This window comes from Orcinus orca, chromosome 15, assembly GCF_937001465.1.
Source record: "Orcinus orca chromosome 15, mOrcOrc1.1, whole genome shotgun sequence".
NCBI lineage: Eukaryota > Metazoa > Chordata > Mammalia > Artiodactyla > Delphinidae > Orcinus > Orcinus orca.
In genome coordinates, this window is record NC_064573.1 from 78,503,649 (window position 1) to 78,525,010 (window position 21,362).

A 21,362-nucleotide genomic window follows, 5' to 3' on the forward strand; every position below is an offset into this window, starting at 1 on the left:
TAGGTTTCTATGTCAACCTAGAAATTTTCATTTCTTGTGTGGAAACCTAGAAGTGGGATTGCTGGATTGTATGTTAAGTGTGTTTAACTTTCTAAGAAACTGCTGAACTGTCTTCAGAAGTAGGTGTGCCATTTTACTTTGAGTTTCATTTGCTCCACATACTCAACAAAACTTGTATTTTTTTTTAACATTTTAATGGATGTATAGTGTTATCTCATTGTGGTTTTAGTTTGCATTTCCCTGATGACTTTTGATGTTGAGCATCTTTCCATTGTGCTTATTGGTCATTTGTATGTCATCTTTTGGAAAGTGTTCACATCTTTTGCTCACTTTCTTACTGCGTTTATCTTCATACGAATGAGTTGTTAAGAGTCTTATATATACCCTGATACAAATCTTTGTCTGATAAATGTGTTGTGGATATACTCCTGGTCAGCTTGTGGCTTGCCTTTTTGACTTAATGGTGTCTTTTGAAGAGCAAACAATTTTTATTTTGATAAAAGTAAAAAAAAAATCTTTTATGGTTCCTACTTTTTCTAAGAAACTTTTGCCTAGTCCAAGCTCACAAAGATTTTCTCATTTTCTTCTAGAAGTTTTATAATTTTAGATTCTTTACTTGAGTCTACCATCCATTTTGAATTAATTTTTGTGGACAGTGAGATAAGGGTCAGTGTTCAATGTTCCCCACATGGATGTCCAGTTGATCCAGTACCATTTGTTGAAAAGATTTTCCTCTCTTCATTGAATTGTCTTAGCTCATTTATTAAAAAAAACCCAAAAAAACAAAAGCACTTGACCAAATGTATTCATCTATTTCTGAACTGTCTGTATTGTCCCGTTGTTCTATGTCTATCTTTTTGCCAATACCAAAGTGCCCTGATTACTGTAGCTTTATAGCAGGTCTTGAAATCAAGCAGACTAAGTCCTTAAATTTTGTTCACCTTTTTAAAATTTGCTGTGGTTATTCTATGTTGTTTGTATTAACATAAACATTTTAGGATCAGTTTGTCCATCTCTACAAGAAGTCTTGCTGGAATTTTTATTGGGATTGCATTGAATCTATAGATTAATTTGGGGAGAATAGACATCTTAACAATATTAAGTCTTCCTACCCATGTGCATAGTATATATTTTTAAAATGTATTTAGGTTCTTTTAAATTTCTTTCAGCAACTTCTTGTGGTTTTTGTTTTTTCCTGGTGTAGAGATCTTAGAACTCTTTTAGATTTCTTCCTAGGTACTTTCTGGCATGTAAATGTAACAACTGTGAATGCAGTTTTTTAAACTTCATTTTCCCACTGAGTGCTTCTAGTATAAAATAATAGTTGATTTTGTATATTAACCTTGGATCCTGTGAACTTGCTAAATTCATTTATTAGCTCTAGTAGTTTTGTAGATTCTTTGTAAACAGATATATCATCTGCAAACAGGGACAATTTTACTTCTTTTCTAATCTTTTATTTCCTTTTCTTGCCTTATTTAATGGGTAGGCCCTCCAGAATAATGATAAATACAAGTGGTGAAAGTGGGTATTTTTGCCTTGATTTTGATCTCAGGTGGAAACATTTCAGTCTTTCACTATTAAGTATAAAATTAGCTATAGGTGTTTGTAGATGCCCTTTTCAGTTTGAGGATATCTCCTACTATTCCTAGTTTGCTGGGAGGTATGTTTGTTTGTATGTTTTAAATATGAGTGGATGTTGAATTTTTGTCAAATGCTTTTTCTGCATCTATTGAAATGATTATACGGGCTTCCCACTTATTCTTTTAATATGTTGACTACATTTTCAAACGTCAAACCAACTTTGTATTTTTGAGATAAACCTTACCTGTTCATTGTGTACTACTGATCTTCTAAAATATTGCTAGATTTGATTTACTAAATTGTGTTAAGCAATTTGTGTCCATACTCATGAGGGTTAGTCATCTATAATTTTCTTTTTTTGTAAAGTCTTCATCAGGTTTTGATATTACACATATACATAAAACAAGTTGGGTAGTGATCCTCCCTTCTTTATGTTTTGCAAAGGTTTGTGTTATTTCTTCCTTGAATGTTGGTAGACTTTAACAGTGAAACTGTCTGGAATTGGAGTTTTTTGTTTGGGAAATTTTTTATATGACAAATTCAAAATTTTTAAATAGATATAGGACTATGCAGTTTCTCTCCTTGTGTCAATTTTGGTTAAATTGTATTTTTCAAGAAGTAAATCTATTTCATCTAGGTTGTCAAATTTGTTGCCATAAAGCTACTCATAATTTTTTCTCATTATCCTTTTATTGTCTGTAGGATCTGTGGTGATAATCCCCCTTTCACTCTTTTTTTATTTTTTATTTTTTGGTACGTGGGCCTCTCACTGTTGTGGCCTCTCCCGTTGCGGAGCACAGGCTCCGGACGCGCAGGCTCAGCGGCCATGGCTCACGGGCCTAGCCGCTCCGCGGCATGTGGGATCTTCCCGGAGCGAGGCACGAACCCGTGTCCCCTGCATCGGCAGGCGGGACTCTCAACCACTGCGCCACCAGGGAAGCCCATAGAAATTTGTCAATTTTGTTGCTCTTTTCAAAGAATAAGCTTTTGGCTTGGGTAGTTTATCTTCTATTTAGTTGATTTATGCTCTTTAGTATTTCTTTCTTCTTTCTTTTTTTTTTATAAGGGTGGAGTGAAGTGGTAGTAGAGAGGAAGGGATGGTGTTTTCTTATTTTTAAAATTTTTATTTATTTTTATTTTTGGCTGTGTTGGGTCTTCGTTTCTGTGCCAGGGTTTTCTCTAGTTGCGGCAAGCGGGGGCCCCTCTTCATCGCGGTGCGTGGGCCTCTCACTATCGCGGCCTCTCTTGTTGTGGAGCGCAGGCTCCAGACGCGCAGGCTCAGTAGTTGTGGCTCACGGGCCTAGTTGCTCCATGGCATGTGGGATCTTCCCAGACCAGGGCTCAAACCCGTGTCCCCTGCATTGGCAGGCAGATTCTCAACCATTGCGCCACGAGGGAAGCCCAGTACTTCTTTCTTTATACATACTTTGGGTTTGCTATGCTCAACTTTTTCTAGTTTCTTAAAGTGGAACTTTAGTTCGTTGATTTCTAATATAAGCATTTAAAGCTTAAGTTTCCAAGGACTGCTTTATCTGCATCTCACAATTTGATGTATTTGTCATTCAGTTCAAAATATTTTCTATTTTCATATGTGATTTCATTTTGGCCTATGGCTTATTTTGAAGTGTGTTAATTTCTAGATATTTTTTTCTTAGATATTTTGTTGTAATTAATTTTTAAAGAATTCTTTTTGGTCAGAGAGTATTTTATATGGCCCAGCATATGGTCTAACTTGGTGAACATAATGTATATTTGAAAAGAATGTGTATTCTGGCTTGTGGATGTTTTATAAATGTCAGTTAAATCAAGGTGGTTGATAGTGTTGTTCAGATCTGTGTCTTTTCTTATTTTTGTGTCTGTAGTATCAATTGCTGAGAGAGGGGAGTTAACATTCTCCTACTATAATTTTGTTGTCTATTTCTCTATTTAATATTATGTTTTCTTGATAAATGATTCCTTTTCTCATTATTAGTGTCTTTTATCTTAGATAATACTCTTTGTCTTGAAGTCCATTTTAGTTGATATTCAAATAGCACTTCACGGACTTCCCTGGTGGTCCAGTGGTAAAGAATTCACCTTCCAATGCAGGGGACCTGGGTTCAATCCCTGGTTGGCGAACTAAGATCCCACATGCCGATGGGCAACAAAGCCTGCATGCCACAACTACTTGCGCGCCTCAGTGAGAGAGCCCATGTGCCACAAAACAGAGCCCATGTGCTCTGGAGCCTGCGCACCACAACTACAGAGCCCATGTGCCCTGGAGCCCATGCGCCACAACTAGAGAGAAGCCCGCACGCAATGAAGACCTGACATAGCCAAATAAATAAATAAATAAAATAGCACTCCAGCGTTCTTATACTTTACTATTTGCATGGTACTTTTTCCATCCATTTACAGTCAGCCCTCCATTTCTGTGGGTTCTGCATATGCAGATTCAACCAACTGCAGGTTGAAAATACTTTAAAGAAAATTCCATAAAGTTCCAAGAAGCAAAACTCGAATTTGCCATGTGCTGATAACTTGAATTTGCCATGTGCTGATATCAGCATTTACATTGTATTAGGTATTAGAAGTGATCTAGAAATGATTCAAAGTATATGGATAGGGACAAAGTGAGAGAGCAGCACTGACATATATACACTACCAAATGTAAAACAGATAACTAGTGGGAAGCAGCCGCATAGCACAGGGAGATCAACTCGGTGCTTTGTGACCACCTAGAGGGGTGGGATAGGGAGGGTGGGAGGGAGATGCAAGAGGGAGGAGATATGGGGATATATGTATATATGTGGCCGATTCACTTTGTTGTGCAGCGGAGACTGGCACAGCATTGTGGGGCAATTATACTCCAATAAAGATGTTAAAAAGTATATGGGTAGATGTGTGGTTGTATGCCAATACTACACTATTTTATGTAAGGGACTTGAGCATTCATGGGTTTCAGTATCTACAGGGGTCCTGGAACCAACGCCTTGTAGATACCGAGGGATGACTGTACTTTCAACTTATGTGTCTTTATATTTAGTCTGTCTCTCATAGGCAGTGTATAGTCCTTTTTTTATCCACTCTGTAAATATTTAATGTAATTATTGACATGGTGGGATTTAGGTCTACCATTTTGTTTTCTGTTTGTCCCTCTTTTTCTTTGTATCTCTGTTCTCCCTTTACTGCCTTCTTTTGGATTATTTGAATATTTTAATTCATGACCTAGATTTTTGGCTATTACTTCTTTGCATTTTCTTTTTGGCAAGTTGTTCTAGGAGTTAAAAATATACATAACTAATTTTTCATGGTCTGCTTAAAATAAGAATTATATCATTTCATGTAAAATGCAGAAGCATGGCAACCATATGGGTCCTTTAATTCCCAACCTTTAAGTTATAATTGTCATATGGATTGTATTTACATACAGTGAAACCTTCCCCAGACAATATTTATTGCTTTCAACAAAGTATATATATATGTATATATTTCAATGTATTTTAAAGACTATAAGAGGGAAAACTTTTTAATATTTATCTAGATATTTACCATTTGTTGCTCTTCCTTCATTCCCAGAGATCCAAGTTTCCTTCAAGTATCATTTCCCTTCAGTATGAGGAACTTCCTTTAGCATTTCTTGTACATTAGGTCTGGTGGCAATGAATTCTCTTAATTTTTCTTCATCTGAGAATGGTTTTATTTTGCCTTCATTCCTCTGTCTAGGTTGCTTCTCCACAATCCACCTGCTTTTATTTCTCAGTATCCTCAGATAGTCGCTTTTGCATTTTTGTCTACTTTTTAGTTGTAATCAGCAGGAAAAGCACACAGCTATGCCAAACTAGAACAACAAAACATTTTTTTTATGTTTTATCATTTCTATGGCAAAATTTATTGCTAAATTAAAATCAGAGAGGTATACCGAATTCTTACATGGGCACGTTTCCAGTTGCCCAGGAATACTTTTTTCAATATTTAATCAAATATTTACAGTCAGTGGTAAATTCAGTAAGTAAATTTTTGCTGTTAATTAGACATCACTGGTAAGTATTCTCTGATATTCCCTATGACTGTAATTGTTTCAGTTCCTTTAAACTCCTGGTCGCACCCAGCATTTGCATTGTAATGGCTTGTCTTTGCCCACTGTTGATTAAATTAGTCCACTGCTTATTTACTTCTTTCAGTGGAGATTTAAACCATGAGTTTCAGCAGAGTAGTGACCCTATCCATCTTACTTACTACTACATCCCCAGACACAGTAGATGCTCAATAAATATTTCCTGAATGAATTAGCTGAATGTATGCCGCTCCTCGCACTTCTGACCCCCCTTACTCTTTCCTTTTTCCTTTATCTATAGCACTTATTACCATGTAAGATCATTTAAAATTATAATTATTATGTGTTACCATTTTCCTCCTACCTCTAATGTAAGCTCCATTAGGGTGAGGATCTTTACCTGTTTGAGATACACTGACAGAGCTTAAGCATCTGGCATTGTACCTGACATATAAAGTACGCAGTAAATATTCATTGAATGAATAGTTGCAAATAAAAGGTAAGCAGCCATTATAATATTTATGACAAACCTATAACAATTCTTTTAACTCAGGGGAGTTTTGTATATGCTGGAATAATACCAGACAATGGCTCTCTGCTCCCGTCCCAGTACTTCTTTTATACCTGTTCTCTTGCTACTATTCTGGTTCCTGTCTATTCTCACTGCCTCAGGTACTAGGAGGAGTTGGAAGACTTAGTCTGTACCAGGTGTCAGGAGCACAAACCCACATTCCTTCTGATAACTCTACCTTGGACACATCACTGACAAACTTGTGGAGAGGGAACTTTTATAAAGATCAGCACCTATAATCTCACAAACATAAGGCCTTTACACAAGCTAGCTAGACAGTTTTCACTAGACAGAAGTGGATGAAATAAACTACAAGAAGTTTTTCTTACTGATGATTTAATGTCCTTTTGAGTGGCAGTGTGACTATTCTTAGGTGTGTGGGTTCAGAAATTGGACAGGTCTCGATTCAGACTCCGCTCCATTTACCCTGGTCTGAGCTTATTTCCTCATCTACAAAATGCTTAGTGTAGAGTTCTATCACATGGTAAGCATAATGCAATAAAGGTTATCTATTTTTCATGGATAATTATGAGTCCTTTCCAGCCCTTTCCAATATTACTTTCTGATGTACCTAATATGGAAACTTTAACGACCTAAGCTGCTCAGAAAACTGGGTGTTCACTATTAAAGCCTTTACGGTTGGGGTTAGCCCATGTTAATAATCATTTTGTGAGTTCTGGAGTACACCTCTCTGGGTTAGTCTATCACAGTGAACATGACTCCTCACATTTGTCTGTGATGACTGAATATCCTGTAGAATTCAACTGTGATCTTCAAGTCATCATGCTAGAGATCAATTTTCAATGACTAGGACTCAGAACCCTAAGAGAATGAGATCTTACTGAGATTGTCTTGACCCCAAAACCGTTTCCTAGAAGTTACAGATTTTACTACCTCATTGTCATGTACATAAATTTATTCTAATAAAACCTGACTATGAGGGGTGGGGGAATCTACTATTACAGTAGGATCATTTCAAATATTTGGTTATAATGTCTTCTTCATAGCCTGCTTTTCTTTAAGGTGCCTCACTTCTCTCAGCAATACATGGTCCTAGGACTGGCACATTGTGGGTGCATGTGTGTGTGTGCACGTGTGTGCACGTGTGTGTGTGCACTTGCTCCCATGTGCCACCTTCTATTCTTAAGTGTAAAAAGGTGCAGTTGACCACTTCAGACAGTGCAACCCCATCTTCAGCCCTGCAGAAGAACTTGGAAGATGCAGCTTTACCTGAAAATCTTGAATGGTTCTTCTTGAGGGGCCATGGAGAACAGCTTCTGGAGGGCAGCTCTCCCTCTGCATTAGGAGCTGATGAACCTAGAAGGGAAACTTCCTGCTACAATAACACAGCAAGGCAATGTGATGAACACTTTTATTTACAAATATAATTAAAAGCTCTGACAGTTATCATGCTCTTCCTTGGAACCTGAAAAATGTTTTGTTTTTTAAAGTGCATGCAAAAGAAGTAAAGCCTTTTTTTTTTCATCATTTTTTATTGTAAGAAAATACACAGTTTGAAAGTGTGAATAATGCAATATTTATGACCAAGATATGGGACTTAGGGAGGGGCAGGGAAATAAAGAAAAAAGATCAAGATGATCTGATTGAGAGACAGTGTTGAACTCCAAATACTGAATTGGAAAAGGAGGGAGGTGGGGAGGACTGGGAGGAGGGAGTAAAAAAATTTGATCAGAGAAACAGTTAAAATACAATATGAAAATAAGTAATACCTCTCCTTAAATTCCTTCTATACACAAAATACACGATTTGCCAAAGCCCAATTTGTGCTACTGGGATTCTGTGAGCTCCTTAAGTGTATTCACATCCTCTGCAACAGCAGAAAATGATTATGATACAATCAGAATATGCTCAAGACAAGTTAAACTCTTGCCAGCAGGTTCTTAAAAATCACAAGATCTCTTCACCCCACCCACCCCCCCATTCCCCAAAAAAGTATTAATATGTCACCACTGATATGTACATCACAATTAGTTTCTGTAAAATGTATCAAATTTTCAATCTTTAATAAAACTTTGTTTTTTTTTAATTCCTGATGAATAAATACCAAAAAAATAAAATAAAATAAAATAATGCAGCAGCTAGTTAAGGTGTAAGGCTGCGGATATTGTGTCTCTCTCCCCCTTGGCATTTATTATTATTATTTTTTTTTTTTGCTTTACTTTCACAGATTGGTGGTAATGAGTGATTGCCTTAAAGCAATATACATCCACTTTTTTGTTGTTGTTGGTTTATTGGTTTTGTTAAAACTGTCTCCAAAGTTTTCACTGAAACATTTTGAATCACATCGATACTGTGACGTGTACTATGAATAGAAGAGATGGCCAGATTTCAGCCAGCACTGAAAATTGACACGGGAGGGGGGAGGAAGGGGGCCCCTGATGGAGTAAGAATAAACAGGCACTAGTCCGACACGATGTCAGTAAGAGTAAGAGAGAGAGAGAGAGTGAGAGCAACGCCCGTTAAAATGGGGAATGTGGTTTTGCAGGGTCTGAATTTTTTTGTTTTCTTTCTTTCTTTTTTTTTGTAAATGGCAAAAAAATTTAATCTCATCTATAGTCCTCCTTAGGAAAATCTAATGTAACCAAATTCCCAAATCCCATTCTGAGGCTCTCCATGTCAAAAGTTTCAATCTCTCGCTCTTGCCTTTCCAATAGGTACTTTATTCTCTCGCTGCGTTCCTTCTGAAGGGCAGCCAGCTCTTCTTCAATCTGAAATAAGCACAATGAACAGTTCTTAATGGAAAGGAGTTCCCAACAGGCATATATATACACATAACATGCACACAGATGACATACGCAGGAACTAAGAGTAAACTAGTCTGGGGCAGGCTGGGAGAGTCCTGTGATAAATGTTGTGTGTCTAATCCATCACATTTAAAACTTTCTCACAAGAATAAAAATGTTTGGGGCCACCTGGGGCCAGCACTGCCATTCTAGCAAGCCAAGCAGCTGGGCCGATCTAGGTCACTGTCCTGTCTCAGCAGGAGATGGCTCGGGAGAAGCTAAAAGACACTCAAGCACAATTAAGTTGTGCTGCTTTCCCAGAGAGAGCCCAAAGCCCCCTGGGTCATTAGCAATTTAGTTCTAGAGCAGGAAAATAGTCTCTCACGTTGATCTCTGGGAACTACCAGAAGAAAGCACGAATAACTGGTTAAGCAAATACATGCTTAACAGCTCTGAGATGCTTTATGATATCTTTTCTACTTCATATTCCTCAGCAATATCTAAAGCAATGAATATTTCAATTCTGATAACATTTATTATGTATGGCAATATCAGCCTCTCTTCATTTTAATTTTTTTTAAAGAGCCGTGCTGGTGATTTCTTTTGGTTTAGAAATAGCTGAGAATAAAAACCAAATCTGTATTTGGCCTCACGACATTTAGGGGCCACGCTATCAACTCACAGTACCTTTCATACGTCAAATCAACTACCCAGTAACCCGTGTCAGTCCTCAGTGTGAAGGTGGAAGGTTTCCGAGCAGAGTAATATAATAGAGAGAACTTAGGCTGTGGGATCAGATTTATGCAAGTAACTTAATTAAGCCTTTTGAGCCTCAGTGTCCTGTCTGTGGAATGGGGACTATGCCTACTTCTCAGGCAGGAGTATCAAAGCAGGTATGAGGGGAACAGCGCCTTTGTTAAATCGCCCGGTACACAGGCAGAGCCACGCCCGTCCTCTACCCAGCGGTACAGGACCCTTGACAACACGCTCATACCTTCTGCTCAAGATGTGCTCTGCGCAGAGACACCCTCTGCTCTAGCTTCTGGAGCTCACGTTCATGCTGTGCCTCTGTCTGCATCTTGATTTTGCTCTGGTAGGCATTGAGCAGCTCCATTTCTTGCTGGAGCTGTAGCCTCAAGGCCTGGCATTCTGCTTCTTGAGCCTCATCTAGCCGTAACTGCGGGTACAGAAGACATACACTGTGATTCGCTCCTAGCTTACAGAACTTGGTGACTACTGGAAGATGCTCCCTTGTTTGGGCTGAAACAGGTCTCTCAGAAAAACAGATGCCCGGTGGGGGGTACTTTCAGAGTTAGGAATCAAAAATAGTACATTCTGCCCAATGGGCTACAAAGATCTAAAAACACTTGCTTTTCTTAAAACATTCTTTCTTAAGAAAACAAAAACATTCTTAAGGAAACCTGGTTTTCTTAAAACCACACTAGCAGGAGTCAGGAAGGCTCCACACTCCAGCAATTAAGCCTGTGGGCTTTGGAGGCAGACTCCTGAGCTGGAATTCCAGCCCCACCATTCACTTAGGTGTGTTACCTCGGCAAGTTAATTAACATCTCCAAGTCTCATTTTCTTCATCTCAAGAAAATAACAATAATAGTTCCTATTGTCTAAGACTGGTATGAGAATTAAATGAAAGAATTCATATAAAATCCCAGGCATAGTTCTTGATGTATACCAAAGGGTCAGTAAATAGCCGGTGTTATCATTATTTTGACTAACCATTTCCATATTTACATATCTTTAACCCCCAAATCATTATACATTTAGATATCCTTAGCGCTAAAAAAAATGAGTCCAATCTCCATAACATTTGAGGAATACCACAGTACCATTATGCTCCTAGCAAGTAAAGTTGGTCCCTATAACACTGGCTTTACTTTATCCTTATGGCCAGCCATCTAAAACTCAAGTGGTTCAAAATTTCCTCCCCACAGAAGGTAGCCTTGATAATCTTACGGGGTGTATTCTGGTTTGAAGCAGTGAAATCCAGATAAAGTTTTTCCCTTGCTCCCTGTAGCACCTGTACTTTGTATTACACACCAGGATACTGATCCTGTGTGGGGAATGGACCAAGCCAGCCAACAGAAATGCCAGCCTTTCAATGAGCACAGTTGAAGATTTAGGGCCATTAGCAGGACTGTGTTCAGGGATGAAGACCCTCCTGTCCCACCAGACTTGGTTTGGTCTAGATTTAGCAGGCCCTCAGTTCAGCTGGGAACTATGAGATTAGAACCCTTGAATTAGTCTGTCTACCCTGAGTATATCTGCATGTTTCCATTGAGACCACTTTGCCAAGATACCTATTCTCCACCTTAGGCTGCCTTCCCTCTTCTGTACAATTTGTGACAATAACATTTCTTAATATCTCGATAGTTATGACTTTTTGAAATGTTATTCGAATAGTTTTAGAAAGCTATTTGCATAGTGTCTTCTTTAGTGCTTTGGAGAAATATACTATGTCAAATGAACACAAAATAAATAATGGAATCATATTTCCAAGGTACTTTCTAATAATTAACCCTAACCAGCTTTCACTAAAATCCACTAGAGAGGATGCTGCTCTTCTCATTTCCCAATGAGAGGTGAAGGGAGAAGAGACACTAGACATAATGAACAGCCAGTCTGCAGCAGCAACAGCTTCACAGATAAATGCCAAAGGGATTACTGGCTCCCAAGGAGATTGCTATCGATTCCCTCTTGATATGGGAGGTTTCTTACCAATAAAGGGAATGAAAGTCTATTCTTTTCTACTTGGCTTGGTTAATTGTTATGAGCCCTGGCCAAGTGGGTGAGAGGCTCATTCTACAGGCAATTTAGACCACTGAAAACACCCCCATCTTCTCTTATTTCTGGCATTCTATTATTAATGTCAGTAACTGTGTTATTCTGTACCAGCTCTGACTCTAAAGAAGTGCCAGTCTAGAAATCAGGGGATATTCCAGTATTTGGTATTCATCACCCCCAAAAGTTGCACATACCAAATCCATTAAAAAGTTTTATAAAAGTATAGGTAAATATCATGTCTGTTCCCTCTATTGGACTAAACTCAAGAAAAGGATGTGACAGAAGCAGCATAATGTAGTAGTGGCCAGGCATATAGGCTTACAGGGTCTCCCCAAACAGGGTTCAAATCGTAGGTCCACCACTAGCTACGTACCACTAAGTGACCCTCTAAGTCAAGAGTTGGTACACCATGGACCAAGAGTCAAATCTGGCTTGCTGCCTATTTTTGTAAATGAAGTTTTCCTGGATGGAACACAGACACGCTCATTCATTTATATATTATCTATGACTGCTTTTGTACTACAATAGCTGAGTTGAGTAGTTGTGACAGACTCTGTTGGTCCACAAAGCCTAAAATATTTGCCACCTGCCCCTTTACAGAAAAAGTTTGCCAACCCTTGCCCTAAGCAAGTGACTTGACTTCAATAAACCTCAGTTTCCTCACACGTAAATTAGGGTTAAAAAAGTAACTACTTCAGGGCTTCCCTGGTGGCGCAGTGGTTGAGAGTCCGCCTGCCGATGCAGGGGACACGGGTTCATGCCCCGGTCCGGGAAGATCCCATATGCCGCGGAGTGGCTGGGCCTGTGAGCCATGGTCGCTGAGCCTGTGCGTCCGGAGCCTGTGCTCCGCAACGGGAGAGTCCACAACAGTGAGAGGCCCGCATACCGCGAAAAAAAAAAAAAAAAAAGCACTTCAAAGGTCAAAGGGGTTTCACAAAAATGAAATAACACTTATAAAATTCAACAGTGCCTGGCACGTGGTAAGCGGGCAGTAAAGGACTGCCGTAATTATCATCTGTACTTTTATCTCCTCCCTGCCTCAGAAGGAAGGGTTATTTCTTTCCTTTTATTCAAGAGCAATCATGAACCTATACTCCTGATCTTGTTCTCTCGCATCTTATATAACAAACATTCATTGAGCACCTGTTGTATGCCGGGCATTGTAGCAGATGCTGAGAATACAAACATGAACAAAACCAAAATCCCATCAACCTTTATGTCCCTACCAACTCTCTCCCCTTCTCCTTACCTTTAACCCCTGTCTGCACTCCTCATTCTGTTCCTACACCTCCCCTTCTATTGCTCACAGGAGGGTCACTGATGACCACCCTGGAGGGGTCCTTATCTTGCCTGCCCTCCCAGCGACATCTGATATTGTGGACTGCCCCTTCCTTCCAGAACTCTCTAGTTTTCTGAGACACCACACCCTTTCGGTTTTTCCCTCCCTCCCCTCCTTTCCAGCTACTCCCTACCTTATTGGGCCATTACACGTGGGTGTTCCTCAGGACTTTGTCATGGGCGCTCTTCTCCCTCTAACTGCCCTTCCTAAGGAATCTCATCTATTCCAAAGGCTGCAAATGACTCCCACATCTACACCTCTATTTCAGACTTCTCTTCTGAGGTCCAGGCTAGCTTATCCACTCTACACGAGGTATCTGCATCTGGATATTTCCCAGCCTCAAGCTCAACATGATTAATATTAACTAATCATATTTCCCTTCCCACTTTCCCAATCTCCAATTCCTTTTTTACCATATAGATAAATGGCACCATCTACCATTTTGCTCAAACTAGAGACTGGGAGTCATCCTCACCATCTCATTCTCCCATTCAGTCTGTTACTAAATGCTCCTAGTTCCACCTCCTGCCTAGCTCTCAAACTGAGTCACTTTCTGCTTCATCCTGACTGTCCCCTCTCGAGACTGGCCACCACTCCCTCACACCCAGGTAAAGGCAGCAACCTTATAAATGATCGCCTTACACCCACGCTTGTCATCTCCCAGGCCATTCTCCACGTGTCTCCAGAGTGATCATTCAAAAATGCAAATTTGATGTCAGTCTCCTCCTTAATACTCTTCAATGGCTTCTCACTGTCTTTAGGATAAAGATCAAAATTCTTAAGAAGGCTTACAAGCCCCTGTATGATCTTGTCCCCGTTTACCCCTCTCATCTTATTCTCATGTTAGTTTCCTCCTCATTCTCTATATTCCAAACACAATGGACTTGAGTTCTTTAAAAGTGCAATGGTCTTTCCCATCTTTACAAATGTAGTTCCTTTTGCCTAGAATGTGCTCCCTACACTGCAGCTTAAATAATCATTGTGTCTGAGAGGCCTTTCCTGACTCTCCAGACCAGCCTAGCTCTCTTGGTTTACACTCAGTGGGCACACTGCCCTTGCTCTGCTGTTACACATAGACTTCTCCAACGTCTGTTTCCTCCACTCTTCTATAGATTCCATGAAGACATGATCGATGACTGTCTTATTCACCACAGTATTCCTGGGTGCCTGGGGCACAGTAGAGGCACTCAATAAATACTTATTGGATAAATGAATGAATGAATGAAATACACTGGCTCTGATCCTCAGCTAAGGGCATGTTTAAGCCTTTCCCAATTAATCGAAGACCTCTTTTAACTGTCTCTTCCTCTAGCTATAGCTCTCTTTCTCCTTTTTTTCACTGACAAGAATCTGGGGAAAGCAGTCTCACTTACAGTTTCTGTCTCACTTTATAATCACGTTTTCAATCTACTTAGAATGTCTTCCATTTCCACCACTCCACGGTCTGTGACAATGGACAAAGCCACTGCTGGGCCCCAATGGTTTCTCTGCAACATGTGAAATCATCAACTAGAAAGTTTTGTTCTGGCTTCTGTGACATACTCTCTTTTGAGGCTCTGACCCCTGGCTATTCATCTTCTTTGGTCCACCTTCTACTCAGCCCTCAAATGTTGATGCCCACAACTCTGTCCTGAGTCCTCTTCCTCTTTAATACTATCTCCTATCCGTAGGAGATCTCAGATATTCCGAATAGCTACAACTGCCCCCATATAACAATGACTAACTTTTTGATGTTAATCCTGACACCTTGTTGAACTACAGATTTCCATCTCTGTACCTCTCTACCTAGATACCCACAGAGCTCAGATAATGAGTCAAGTATCTTCTAGACATCCATCCAAACTCACCCCTCCTTCCATTTTTCTATCTTGGTAAAATCATGACCTTTTCCACTGTTATCAAACCTACCTCTCAAATTGGTCCCTAAGTTCTATCTATTCTACTCCTAAATATTTATCAAATCCTTCTCTCCCTTCTCACCACTTCCATTAGCATGTTCTCTCTTAGTTCATGCCTTCATTTTTTTTTTTTTCCTGGACTATTATAATAGCTTCCTAACAGGTCTCCTTACCTATATTTGCCACATTACTGCCAGTATCTTTCTATAGCACACATCTGATCCTGTCACTTTCCTTCTTAAAACAGGCTTTAGCAGCTCTCTATTGCTGATAGAATAATGTCCACACTCCCAGCTTTGAGGCTCTGACCCCTGACTATCCACCAGCTGCCCGTTATACTCCTGCCATATCAACTACTCGTTGTTTCTCAAACGTGCCATCCTCTTTTAGGCCTTTGAGTCTTCATATATACTGTATCATCTGCCAGGAATAACTTTTCCATTTCTGCTTGTCTGATCAACTATTACCCTTTAAGATTCATCTCCTTGTGAAATCTTCACTGAATTACCAGGCAAGCTCCCATCCCTGGCTGCCAAGACCTTTATGACGTCTCCATTTTGGGCTCCCACAATCCTCCTCCTTGAACTTTGGGCTCATATCAAAGTTCTTTCAGTCCCCAAATGTACACTATCCATCTTTTGGAAAAGTGTGTAGGCCCTTTTCCATGGAACCTGTTTGCTTCAATAAATTCCTCATGCTTCTTGGCTCTTGCAGGGATGCATTCCCTAGACCAGACTAGTTGTTCCTACTCATCCTCCCATAGCCTCTGTCACCTACCACTTCAAAGCACTTTTATGTTTTATTTTTATTGCTTAATTATCTGACCTCCTTACTTAACTGACAGAAGTGTGAGGAAAGGGACCACTGCCGTCTCTCTAGCTCATCACTCTATCTCTGAGCCCAGCAGAGGGCTGAGCACAGATGTTTAGTAAAGGTTTACCTAATGAATGTGTCTGTGTGTCTATTCATTTGCGCCTGACATTAGTTGTGCGATCTTTGATGAATGAGAGTATGATATTACATGCAATATCTATCACATCTTGCCCTCAAAGTCCCTATGTGCCACAGGTCTGATTTAGCATGTATTCCTCAAGTTCCATCTTATAAGACACACTCCAGCAAGTATCCGCTCTGGCTTGGCTTTATTCAGCGTCGTCATTTCCTTCAGTTCTTTGGGCAGAAAAACACCAATATCCTAAATGTGCGCAAGAATCATCTTGGGACCAAAAGGCTGGATCTTGAATTTTCTTGATTCCCAAAGCTCTTGAAGCTGTGGCACCGAACCTAACCACTTACCGCTTGAGAGGCCATCATTTCATTTATACTCTGTTCATACTGCTCTGCCAAAATGGCAAGTTTTCTCGTCTGCTCATCTTTCAGTGTCTTTAAGATTGTTTTGTGCTCATTCTTTGGAGTAACTTCCAACTGGTGATTCTTGAGTGCTTTATACTGTTTGGTCTGTACTTTGCAAGTGTCCTGAAACTGTTTTTTAATTTGCATTTCCATGGCCTGTATAGAAAAAGTGACAAAAGGAAAATAAAGACACATTAGTAAATACAGAAAGCCTTCCATTCTCATGATACAATATAGGTGCTGAGGCCAACTGTCTTTTGGTGCAGTGACCCACGTTACTAGTCAGTAATAATGAAAATAATACATGTGTCACAGACAGGTGTTAACTCTACCAATACTTTGGGTTTTGTTTGTTTGTTTGTTTATTTTAACATCTTTATTGGAGTATAATTGCTTTACAATGGTGTGTTACTTTCTGCTTTGTAACAAAGTGAATCAGTTATACATATACATGTATTCCCATATCTCTTCCCTCTTGCGTCTCCCTCCCTCCCACCCTCCCTAAAATACTTTGGTTTTATATCAAATGAACAGAAGTAGTTTTGAATTTACAAATAGATTTTTAAAAATGAATTGTTACAAGATCACAACTCTAAGAAGACTCTGGAATACTATGAAGCTTAGTTTGTTAAAAGATTGCTCATTATTTCAGTGGTTTCCTAGACAAAATCTTCAGTGTCTTCTATTGTTTGTTGCCCCTCCCCCTCCCCCTTTAACTGTTTTCCTCCACTTCCAAGTAAGAAAGGGGATGGCAATGTATGAGCCATCTCTCACTGCTCTGTGTTTCCTTGAAAAATCAATAAAGGGCAACATTGGATTATACTTTATATCATAACCCATTTCCACTACTTGCATGTAGCAATATCAAATATGCATTTTTTTTTTTTTTGCGTCACACGGGCCTCTCACTGTTTTAGCCTCTCCCGTTGCAGAGCACAGGCTCCGGACGCGCAGGCTCAGCGGCCATGGCTCACGGGTCCAGCTGCTCCGCGGCATGTGGGATCTTCCCGGACCGGGACACGAACCCGTGTCCCCTGCATCGGCAGGCGGACTCTCAACCACTGCGCCACCAGGGAAGCCCTCAAATATGCATTTTGGCAAGGATGAGGTGGGGTTTACTATTATAAGCCCAGAAGGCATTCCATCAGGTTGCCTGATAGTCACATGTACATTTCATGAACACATGGAGGGTTTTTTTTTTTTTTTTTCATGGAGGGGTTTTGATGACAAGGATCACTAATTAGACAGGTTAGAATCTGGCTAGAGAGGAAGAAGGCCAGTGCGGTTGAAGCTGGCCTTATATCTTTGTCAACATTGACAGTGACTCCCTTGACAAATAGCAATGGCTTAGTCCATATAGTTTGTTAACTAGCAGTCAGCTAAAATTCTCTGGAGGTAGTGCAGGCCAAAGGAGTTCCGTATTTCTAGTGCAGGGATAATAAATGTCTGGCATATCACTCCCAATTCCCATGCCCAGGACAGATGTCACTAATAAATCATACTTTCCCTTACTAAGTGTGGATGTGGCTTTAGAGTCTTTCTCAATAGAATAGCACTCAAGGTAGCTACAACCAATTCTGACTGGCATGACTGATACAATTTATCTGCTACATTCCTGTCAGGTAACTTCCTCATTTCCTGGGATTAGAACCATGGACTGCTATTAGTCCATGTGTTATAATTTTAGAGAGGGAAGGTCATGAAGGGGTCAGAGAAATTGCATAGATACAAAGAAGAAATGGAGAGACCATATTGCCCTGCAACATCTCTTTAGGAGTCTGTTATACCCAGACTCTGGAGATTCTGATTCAGTAGCTGTGGGGTCCTGAAATTTGTAATTTTACGAAGTTTCCCAGGTGACTCTTGACAGTCATCCAGGTGTAGGAACCATTGATCCAACCTGGCTGTGTCCTGGAGCATAAATCGGGAAATTTCCTCTCACCTTTAAGTTTTTTGGCTGTTGCCGAAGTTCCATGACATGCTTTCTGTGCAGTTCCCTTTCTCGCCTCTTATTGTACTCCAGCTGGTTTTCCAGTTCAGTCTGGTGCTGTAGCCGGATCAGATCCATGCGGAGTTTCTGTAATGTGTGCAGCTGCCTGTACTCGAGCTCTCGGGTGGACTCGTCGTGCCGGATCAGCATGGCATGCTCCATCTCCTTCTGTGTCCTCTTTTTATTTAGTTCCTGCATTCAGGAAGAAAAGATACACGGAGAGAGATGAATGGAGACAAACTGGAGGGAAGGCACCACTCGGTGAGGGAAGGCAAGGAATGGCACTATTAACTGTCTCTTAATTAAGCCCGTTAGTGTTTGGCAGCATGACTTAATGAGACTAGATGCACAATCCCTGGAGACAGAGGTTCTGTATGTGGATCCATCACTTTCAAGTTGGGCAACTTCACATCCACCACAATTACTCTACCCGTAAAATGGGATTACTGTTATTCTACCTGACCCCTTCTTACCTCACAGGGCTGCTGTGAATCTTAATCAGGTGATGTGTTATGCATGGGTCTAAATAAGTGTTTCCTTAGTTAGGCCAGCGGTTCTCAATCCTGGCTGGTTGCCCATTAAAATCATGTGAGGAAGCTTTTAAAACGTAAGATGCCTAAGTCCTATAACCTGAAATTCTGATAACTGTCTGGAATGGGACCCTGATGTCAATAGTTTTAAGAGTTCTCTAGCTGGATCTAAATATGCAGTCAGAGTTGAGAATCGCTGGATTAAACTGATAATGTCTGCAGTGTTCCTAGTTTTCTGGGAAACACCCTGTTTTTGCATGTATCAGAAGTAGGCCAACTATCTATTTTTCAGAATCTCAGAGGTCAGGGCTCACTGGGAAAAAGCAGATGAGATCTCTCCCCTTTCATCTTTTCCATTACCGTCTGTTTGGTCATTTCTAGATCTAATCATTCTGTTCCTCCCAGTTTTACTCATGTCTTTCTCTCTCTTTTGTCGAAGGGGGAAAGAAAGGAAACCAGGAAAAAAAAAAGAGGGAGGAAGTTGGGTGAAATTTTTTCATTCCCCAGTTCAAGAATATTTCCTAAATGGCACTATATCAAAGATCTGAACCATGCGCGCTCTGGGTACATAAAAATATTTACTAAGCCATCACTCGGTGCTCAACTTGCTAACACTCTGTTTAACAGGGAACTGTAATAGACATTTATTGAAGTATATCCTCAGCTCACAGCAAACTGAATCAATCTATCTTCTCTCCTGGGAATTTGGATTCCGGGACAGTTAATCTCCATGTGGCTAGAATTGAGGGGCACATAAAAACAACATATGTGGTAGCCACCCGTTGCTATGAGGGCTGAGGATTAGAGAAAGCTGGGCTTCAGAGCAAGAAGAACGAAAAAGAAGTGCAGGGAATATACTGATGCCCAAGTTCCTGACTGGTTCTAAGCTCTCCTTGTAGGTCCAGCTGTATGACTGCTACTGGGTTTTATGAAACGTTCCTATAGCTCTGTAGCAAACCCCCTGGTTTTGGTTTAAGCCAGCTCAAATAAATTTTAGTAACACGCAAACAAAAGAAGCTTGATTAATACAGGGAAATAAGTTTTATGTGTAAAATTTTTTTTAAAAAGTGCAAGGTTGGAAGTGATATTAAAAGAGGTGAAGATTTTATGCTGTAAGATTTCCGAAAAGGGTGTTATTACTACTAGTTAAGAAGGGCAAGGAAAGTAGAAAGCCCTTGAGCTGAACTTTAAATCAGAACAATAGGGTGCCTCTCTTTTCCAATGGCATCTGCTATGGGAGAAAATGCAAGATCATTTTCATAGAGATATCAGTAACATTTGTGTACTGGCATGGTTGAGAATATCTTGCATATTTGAGCCTTCCGGCCATTTGAAGAGAAGTCCTTTATACAGCACAGCATCTGTTACTGGAGCAAAGTTGTTAATCATTCATTTATTTATTCATTCAACAAACATTTGTTGAATACTTCCTATGTGTCAGGCACTGTTTTAAGCACTAAGAATGGGGCAGTGAACAAGTACATCCCCACCAAGGGCTTATTTTCTAGTGGGGAAATATCTGAAGTATAAATGCCATTTCATTTGTTATAAGGAGTAAAAGATAACCTCCAGAGGATCTCCCCCAATCCTCTCTCGCGTTTTTCTTTTCCTTCCTTACCTGGTCCATCAAATGTCTTCTTTTAAAAATCACTAATCGGCCCCTAGGTGGCACCAAAGGATGGTGAGCTCTTCTCAGAGACTAAAACCAAGGAAAGCCCTTTCAAAGGCTGAAGATTCTGTTCCTAGATCACTCTATCATTTTCAATCTCTGAGGACCAGGAGTCCCAATATTGGGCATTTATACATTCCACACATTTTCCTAAATGGAGAATTTCACACTGAGTCTGAGCTGTCCAAAGCCCAGAAACTCACAAGGGGTTAAAAACATAAAGCAAACAACACTTTCAGAAGAAAATGAATGCTTCTCTTTGTGTTTAATGGAATGCTTAAGGATGTTGACCAAAGAATACCTGCATCAGAATTACCTGGAAGAAACCAGAGTTCATAACATGCCATCCAGGTAATTATGATATATACTAAAGTTTGAGAATCAATGGAAAAATAATTCAAGGTGTTGAGTCAGTTTCAGCTTTTCCGCTGACTCATTATGCATGGCATTGGGCAAGACTTTAAATCTACATTTTAGTTTCCTCAGGTGTAAAGTGAGGATAATATCAGTAGTACCCATTGTGAACTACCATTCTTGTGAAGATGAAAGAAAAGACCATAAGAAAATGCTTCGGGATATATAAATGTCATTATTATTTTTCTGTATTCAGAAGTGAATATCTGGCATATAATAACAAATCTAGATTTTATAAACTATTTAAAAAGTGACAGAAACATGATACTGAAATGGTTTTTCTATTACAACTGCAATAGAAATTACCTTTAATTAATTACCTTTAATTCATACATCTGAGTTGCTGAGATGTAAGTTGGTAAGCTGCCTATAACATTTTACACCATGGGATAAAAACATTATTCAGCTTATTAAGAGCCCATTGCTGTACCTACA

General features: G+C 39.9%; 1 protein-coding gene across 4 annotated transcripts in view; it reads right to left on the minus strand.

The window, feature by feature from the left end:
- Positions 1 to 7,549: 7,549 nt before the first annotated feature.
- TAOK3 (TAO kinase 3) overlaps positions 7,550 to 21,362 on the minus strand; it is a 187,969-nt gene continuing 174,156 nt past the window's right edge. For all 4 annotated transcript variants that reach the window (XM_004281483.4, XM_033408667.2, XM_049698196.1 and 1 more), the window contains 4 exons: positions 18,267 to 18,506; positions 16,268 to 16,480; positions 9,930 to 10,112; positions 7,550 to 8,920 (listed from right to left, as the gene is read on the minus strand). In XM_004281483.4, the coding sequence (XP_004281531.1) occupies positions 8,759 to 8,920; positions 9,930 to 10,112; positions 16,268 to 16,480; positions 18,267 to 18,506 (798 nt within the window). In that variant the 3' untranslated portion in view covers positions 7,550 to 8,758. The remainder of the gene's footprint in view (positions 8,921 to 9,929; positions 10,113 to 16,267; positions 16,481 to 18,266; positions 18,507 to 21,362) is intronic.